This window comes from Limulus polyphemus, unplaced genomic scaffold, assembly GCF_000517525.1.
Source record: "Limulus polyphemus unplaced genomic scaffold, Limulus_polyphemus-2.1.2 Scaffold9082, whole genome shotgun sequence".
Taxonomy (NCBI): domain Eukaryota; kingdom Metazoa; phylum Arthropoda; class Merostomata; order Xiphosura; family Limulidae; genus Limulus; species Limulus polyphemus.
Genome location: NW_013674692.1, coordinates 10,288 through 18,787, shown reverse-complemented (window position 1 = coordinate 18,787; position 8,500 = coordinate 10,288). Strand labels below are relative to the sequence as shown.

General features: G+C 37.2%; 1 protein-coding gene across 1 annotated transcript in view; it reads left to right on the top strand.

Moving 5' to 3' along the window:
* LOC106475739 (putative ammonium transporter 1) overlaps positions 1-8,500 on the top strand; it is a gene marked incomplete at its 5' end in the record, with an annotated part of 21,746 nt that overhangs the window by 3,544 nt on the left and 9,702 nt on the right. The window contains one exon of the mRNA XM_013936413.2: positions 893-1,129. Within this exon, the coding sequence (XP_013791867.1) occupies positions 893-1,129 (237 nt within the window). The remainder of the gene's footprint in view (positions 1-892; positions 1,130-8,500) is intronic.

The window sequence follows — 8,500 nt, the reverse complement described above, 5'->3', positions numbered from 1 at the left end:
CCCCCCCCCCCCCACTCCCTCCTCAGTTACTTCGTTAAAAGCTTTTCTCTTTCGAAGTTTATCAAATAACCAGAACTTCCGAAAAAAGAAGCAAGATTCTGGTGCACGGGTTGCTGGGAATATTTCGAAATATAACATGTGTCGCTTGCTTGTGTTTTAGAATCTAAGAAATGTGATTTATAATTTTAGGATCTAAGAAATGTGATTTATAATTTTTAGGATCTAAGAAATGTGATTTATAATTTTTAGGATCTAAGAAATGTGATTTATAATTTTTAGGATCTAAGAAATGTGATTTATAATTTTTAGGATCTAAGAAATGTGATTTATAATTTTTAGGATCTAAGAAATGTGATTTATAATTTTTAGGATCTAAGAAATGTGATTTATAATTTTTAGGATCTAAGAAATGTGATTTATAATTTTAGGATCTAAGAAATGTGATTTATAATTTTAGGATCTAAGAAATGTGATTTATAATTTCTATTTTTTCACGTGACTGATAAATGGATTTTGCATCCACGTTGATTTTGACAACATCATAACATTTTTTTTAAATTAACCAAGATTAACTTATATGCCACACAGTCAGTGGCTCAGCGGGAAGTCTGCAGGCTTATAACGATAAAATTCGGTTTTCGATACCCGTGGTAGGCAGAGCACAGATAACCCATTTGGAATCTTCCCGCATATCAGCAAACAAACCAAATGATATATATATATATTTAATCGTTACAAACACAAAGAATTGTCTATAAAACGTAAATTAGAAAAAAAAGTATAATATTAGATAAAAAGTAAATTACTAAACGCATTAGCCCAAACAGTTGTTTACTTTCTGTCTTGTTTTATGTTCCACCAAACATGCCAATATTTTAATTATTTTTTCCAGCTCACTGCTTTAGGTGGATTTATACTGCTGTTTGGATTCCTGGCCTTCAATGGCGGATCACAGGGCCACATTACACACCAAGGAGACGCTGGTGCTATAGCTAGTGTGGTGGCCAACACTATCATTGGTGGAACTTTCGGCGGATTAGTTAATTTGACTATCTATAGACTAGGTGCTTTTGGTAAACCCCGACAATGGAGTCTACTGTTTTCCCTTAACGGTGCATTAGCTGGTATGGTAAGTATTAATAAGACGTAGGGGGTGGAAAGTAGGAGTATCCAATAAATATTTCGGTAAGAATACTCGGTATGAAGTTTAAGGCTACAAGAGCTGGCGGGTTTAAGTACAAACCTTAGCACCGATATAAGAAAAAGGGAATTACCTAAACCTTATTCGTTAAAAATCGGCTTTGGATTGTCAATCAAACGTCTCTCTCTTCAGTTCTCAACTGCACTTTATTCTTAGCTTTCTCACTATGGTAAAACTGATTTTGCCAAATGACTAGCCGCTTAGTATTGAAGGGCAATTAAGAATTCAAGAGAATCTTGTAGTTGACAGTCGAAAACTGGCTTTTAATCCAACTTACGATTTTATACTCACTCAGCCTTAGCGCTATAGTAAAATTGTAACTTACTAATGCTCTGTTTTTACAACTTTAGATATTAATGCTTTATTTATTGAAACTTATTTACGCCTCATTCTTTCAAATTTAGTAAGAAGTTAAATCGCCCCCTAGTGGCACAACGGTATGTCTGCGGAATTATACTGCTAGAAACCGGGTTTCGATACCCGTGATGGGCAAAGCACAGATAGCCCTTTGTGAAGCTTTGTGTTTAATAACAAATAACCAAAACTAAGTTCAATCATAATTTTATTTACGCTTCGCTCGTGCCATCATAGTGCTATGTAAAACTACTGTTTATCTACGTTAGGGGATGAATGTTGCCCAGTGGTTAGCCTGCTGGACTAAGGATCTTGCTTCTCATTACCGCCAAATAATAAAATCGCGCTTTGCACTTTGGGATCGTGGGTCCGTTATAAGGGTGACAGTCAAACCCAACTATTCGCTCAGACAAGAGTATGCGGTAGATGCTGTTGACTGCCATCCCAGATAGCTCTTGTGTAGCTTTGCGCGATTTTTTGGAAACGAACAAGAAAACAACTGTTTGAGTAGATTTGTTAACAAGATAGAAATTTGATTTATCAACGCTCCCGTTATATAGGTCTGGAATTTCTTGACCTGCTGGTTTCGTCTCGTATAGGCTTGGCATGGCCTAATGATTAGGGCTATCGTCTCACAGTCAGTGGGTCGCGGGTTTGTATCCCCGTCACCAAACATGCTCGCCCTTTCCAGTCGTGAGGGCATTATAATGAGACGGTCAATCGCACTATTCATTGCTAACGGAGTTACTCAACAGTTGGCGGAGGGTGTTATTGACTAGCTGCCTTTCCTCTAGTCTTTCACTGCTAAAGTAGAGACGGCTAACACAGATAGCCCTCGTGTAGCTTTGCGCGAAATTCAAACCAAATCAAATCTCGTGTGTTGAACTTTGTATATTTTAGGTTTGTGTTTATGTTTTGTTACCTCATTTCTTTATATGTTCATCAAATGTATACCCTTCTTATGTTGATGTCCTTCCTATCTTGGAACATTTCTACACAGTTCGGATGTCACTTACAGATAGCACTTGCTACAATCCTTAAGTACACGTTAGGAGTTAAAATGTAACACAATACTTCTCACGTGCTTTGTTTCACGTTCTTTTTCCCTACGATATTAAGCCTTAAAGCTATGGTTTTAAGCTCTGAAGATGGTAAAACGTCGGGATCCACTACGTCTCTACATTTTTTTTAAATCAGAGGTGTGTGGAAATAACTATTTTTTTTTTTTTTGTATTTTATTAGTCAATGTCCAGATGGTCTTTCTTTCAATTCCAGAACTCGCTATCCGAGCTGGACGATGACTGAAATCCGTAATGAGCAAATTTATAGGAATAAAAAAAAACACGAATAAAAATTAGCAGTTTTATCTCTGATTTTCCAGTCCATATAAATAGTTTTGGTATTAAACGAAAGGCCTCTGGGGCAGTGAGTCGTGGACATAAAAAAAGAGAGACCAGTCTTGCCAGAGTTGATACTGAAGATATCAATCTGTAATATAACACAAGCACAAAGATGACCAGAAACATACCCATATACCTGGTGGCTTCGTGTTCGTGTTCTAAAGTTAATGTTCAATAATTAAGGTAATAATCTAATTGGGTCTCGTGTACAAGTTACTTCGTGTTAGGTTTATGATCTTGTTCATTCTCGTACAATTACCACGTTTATATGGACTTTGTATACGTGTTAGACTTATGATCTTGTTCATTCTTGTACAGTTACCACGTATATATGGACTTTGTGTACGTGTTAGGCTTATGATCTTGTTCATTCTCGTACAGTTACCACGTATATATGGACTTTGTATTCGTGTTAGGCTAATGATCTTGTTCATTCTTGTACAGTTACCACGTTTATATGGACTTTTTACACGTGTTAGACTTATGATGTTGTTCATTCTCGTACAGTTACCACGTTTATATGGACTTTGTATTCGTGTTAGGCTTATGATCGTGTTCATTCTTGTACAGTTACCACGTTTATATGGACTTTGTATACGTGTTAGACTTATGATGTTGTTCTTTCTTGTACAGTTACCACGTTTATATGGACTTTGTATACGTGTTAGACTTATGATGTTGTTCATTCTCGTACAGTTACCACGTATATATATGGATTTTGTATACGTGTTAGACTTATGATCGTGTTCATTCTCGTACAGTTACCACGTTTATATGGACTTTGTATACGTGTTAGACTTATGATGTTGTTCTTTCTTGTACAGTTACCACGTTTATATGGACTTTGTATACGTGTTAGACTTATGATGTTGTTCATTCTCGTACAGTTACCACGTTTATATGGACTTTGTATTCGTTTTAGGCTTGTTATTATTATTATGTTTTTTTTCTTGAGTTGTTGCGTGTGATAGAGTATTGCGTGCTAGCGAGTTTTTCCATGCTGCTGATTTTGAATAACAAGCAACTGTCACTTGTGCTGATGAGAACTTGGCTATTTACCAAACTTCTATCTTGTAGTACTAACCTGTTAGCCTTTGTAATGGCCGTGTTTATGGGCAGAACATTTGCAATAATTATGTACAATAGATTTTGTACCAGTTTCTAATAGGACTCTGTTAAAGCTGTAACTTATGATTAAGTTTTAGAAATAGGGAAGAGTAGTCATGTGTTTCAAACAGAAAAACAACAACATTTACTTAAACTTCATGTTAGCTAGAGAAATACAAAAATACCGGTTTTTAAATAACATATAAAATGTAAGGTTCACGTTACAATACTTGAATACTTTCCTCTGTCGTGGGATAGAACTTATAATAACGTATAATGATGTAATCTGATATCTGCATTCGTGTACCACTTGGTTGAAATAGTTTATTTTGTTACCAATATTTGTATATTCGTATATGTAATGGCTTCAAGAATGACCAATATCTGACGGTTGAACAATGATAAAATCGGTATATTCCTGATCAAGAATAAACGTTTATCAGTACAGATGCATACGACAGCGGCTGTATTGGAATTGTAAGTGTTACAAACGCGGAAGAGTTGAAAAGTTAATTAATATTTTACACCAGTGACAATTACCAATTAGTTTATATTTCTAATAGTAATATGCTGCCACCTGTAGTGGAGTTCTGAGAATGATTTTATATACTGGAAGGAGCTAGATTTCGGTCCTGGTTTTCTTGGTTGATAGGTTAATTTATTCGATTGACCGTTACTCTTAAGAAGTGAATAATACATCTGCCTTTCTAATAATATAGGCCCGGCATGGCCAGGTGATTAGGGCGCTCGACTCGCAATCTGTAGGTCGCGGGTTCGAATCCCCGTCCCACCAAACATGTTCGCCCCTTTCAGCCGTGGGGGGCGTTATAATGTGACGGTCAATCCCACTATTCGTTGGTAAAAGAGTAGCTCAAGAGTTGGTGGTGTGTGGTGATGACTAGCTGCCTTCCCTCTAGTCTTACACTGCTAAATTAGGGACGGCTAGCGCTGATAGCTTTGCGCGAAATCCATAACAAACTATTGACGAGGTGTTGTCAGGTTTTAAGAACCTTTCCTACACAGGATGGTACAGGCCAATCAGAGTCTTGATTTGATGACATTAAGATAACAACAAATACCGCAACAATACCACCGAATAACAGTGGTCATAAACTCCTAGAAACAGATACCTTACAACTTCTGTATTTTCATTTATATATAATGATAGGCTTAGTAAGTTCTCTAGGACTTTGGTTCAAAAAACAGTAACAGATGCTGAGCACTACAAAGACAGGATTCTGCACCCAAATCAAAACAGAGAAGAACAGAAATTTTTTGCTTGGAAAATAGTGTGCTTAGTTTAACTCTATCCAAACCAATGATCACCTTGTAAGTGTCGAGAGCGGATCATTAGTTTAAGTTTTAGAAATGAAATTTTACAATGAAGGAAAAAGCGTTCAAACTTACATTATGAACAGTTTATTTATCTTAGCACTGTGTTGCCTATCCCAAAGCATAGGTCACAGCTTATTTATCATAGCACTGTCTTGCCTATCACAAAGCATAGGTCACAGCTTATTTATCATAGCACTGTGTTGCCTATCCCAAAGCAAAAGTCACAGCTTATTTATCATAGCACTGTGTTGCCTATCCCAAAGCAAAAGTCACAGCTTATTTATCATAGCACTGTGTTGCCCATCACAAAGCATAGGTCACAGCTTATTTATCATAGCACTGTGTTGTCTATCCCAAAGTATAGGTCACAGCTTATTTATCATAGCACTGTGTTGCCCATCACAAAGCATAGTTTTTTTATTTAAAACCACCATCCTTTAAAAATAATGTTTCTCAACCGGAGTGCCTCGAGATTTTAGCGAAATGTTGGAAAAAAAATAAGTTAATTGTTACATCACATATTTGAAAAGTTTTTTATGTGTACTAAACGAAAAATGAAGGTTGCCAAGTTTCATTTCATCCGGAACCTATTGGGGGTATCTCTATGACCCCCCTCCTTGGCTACGCCACTCTTAACTAAGCTGTAAAACGTAAGGGGGGGGGGTGCCGTGGAAATTGTAGATTATGTGTAGAGAAACACTGTTTTAGAATATACCTCTCAAGGTTTGATTTCTCACGTGATTTTCTCAGAAGGTTTACAGACTTACAACGCTAAAACCCGGGGTTCGATTCCCTACAATGCTGCTTTGCTCTATTACAAATAAACAAACTTTCATTAATATAGCCTCTTGTCTCTAACCTTTCAAAGGTGTGATATGAACAACTAAGAACGAAGCTATGTAAACTTTAGACATGATTGCATATTTACGTCAATATAGAATGAATAATTTGGTGTGGGAAAAAATTTATAGTTTTGTGGGAACAACAAAATTTAATGGGAAGGTTAGAAGATGTAGGGACAAACCACGGGTCTGGGATCTCTCAAATAGGGACAAACCACAGGTCTGGGATCTCTCAAATAGGGACAAACCACAAGTCTGGGGATTTCTCAAATAGGAACAAACCACAAGTCTGGGATCTCTCAAATAGGAACAAACCACAGGTCTGGGATCTCTCAAATAGGAACAAACCACAGGTCTGGGATCTCTCAAATAGGAACAAACCGCAGGTCTGGGATCTCTCAAATAGGAACAAACCACAGGTCTGGCATCTCTCAAATAGGGACAAATCACAAGTCTGGGATATCTCAAATAGGGACAAACCACAGGTCTGGCATCTCTCAAATAGGGACAAATCACAAGTCTAGGATATCTCAAATAGGGACAAATCACAGGTCTGGGATATCTTAAATAGGGACAAACCACAGGTCTGGGATTTCTCAAAAGGTCTTTGTTCTAGATATTTCATCTTCTATGTTTTATGTATAACTGTGCCTCACTTACTGATCTTTCAGTCTTTGTCTGGCCCTATTTTTTATTGTTCTTTCTTTGCTCAAAAAGGGTTGAAGCAACTTACTTACCCTCCTTAGGCCTGTTAAAAAAACTTCGATCTGGGCACCTTCTTGTCTAAACTTCGACGTTGTGCACAATGAACTCTAATAAATTTCCAGGCAAGCGTCAGTTCTCACCATCCAAAGACATGTTGATCCAGAGCTCCACCTTGGTGATGCACCAGCTTCTGTGGTGAAAGAAACAAAATTCTTGGAACTAACTCTCGACAACAAGCTAACTTTCATTTCCCACATTCAGCAGATCCATCGTTTGACCTGATGGTTAGGGTACTGGACTTGAGGACTCAAATCTTGTCTCCAACATTCTCGCCCTTTCATCTGCAGGAGACGTTAAAATGTGACATCAATCGCACTAATTGTCGGTAAAGAGTAGCCCAGGAGTTGACTAGCTGCCTTCCTTCTAGTGAATCACTTCCAAATTAGGGATGGCTAGTACAGATAACCCTCGTGAATCCTTTCATGAAATTCTAAACAAACTATCGTTTGAAGAGAGTATGTGGGTAGATCCATCATAACTTAGTTCATTCAAAGCTGGACTCCTAACCTATGGTCTATGCTTTCCGCATTAACAGTGTTTAAATACTTGGGCTTTTTCCACTCTCCAACCCAGAGTTTTTACACATGGACATTTGAATCTCCACTCTGTAACTTGGACACACAGTTAAACTGGCAAGAAGTTGAAAATCTAAGTATCTCATCTCACTTGACGTTCTGCTTTTGTGTTTTGTGAATTGATGCTTTGGCTTTCCTTAATTTGGCCAACATAATATATCAATATAGTTTGAGTTATTTTGAGTCTAATGTTCAGCTTTCCTTAATTTTGTGAATTGATGCTTTGGCTTTCCTTAATTTGGCCAACATAATATATCAATATAGTTTGAGTCATTTTGAGTCTAATGTTCAGCCCATCTCATCTGTGACTTATCCTTGAGTTGCCCTAAGAAATCAAATATCCCTCATTGGAGGTACTGACCTCCTTTTGAATATCACCAATCATGATATCCATCCATCTGACCCATGTTTACAAATGGATCCAAACAATTTGACTCTGTTGGATTAGCTTTGGTTGGCTAGAACCTGTAGCCATTTTACTCTGTTGGTTTGTCTTTAGTCGGCTACATTCTATAGCTATTTTACGCTGTTCATTTGTCTTTGGTTGGCTACATCCTATAGCTATTTTATGCTGTTGGTTTGTCTTTAGTCGGCTACATTCTATAGCTATTTTACTCTGTTGGTTTGGTTTTGGATGGCTAGATCAAATAGCTATTTTACTCTGTTAGTTTGGTTTTGGATGGCTAGATCAAATAGCTATTTTACTCTGTTAGTTTGGTTTTGGATGGCTAGATCCTATAGCTATTTTACTGTGTTAGTTTGGTTTTGGATGGCTAGATCCAATAGCTATTTTACTCTGTTAGTTTGGTTTTGGATGGCTAGATCCTATAGCTATTTTCTCTGTTAGTTTGGTTTTGGATGGCTAGATCCTATAGCTATTTTCTCTGTTAGTTTGGTTTTGGATGGCTAGATCCTATAGCT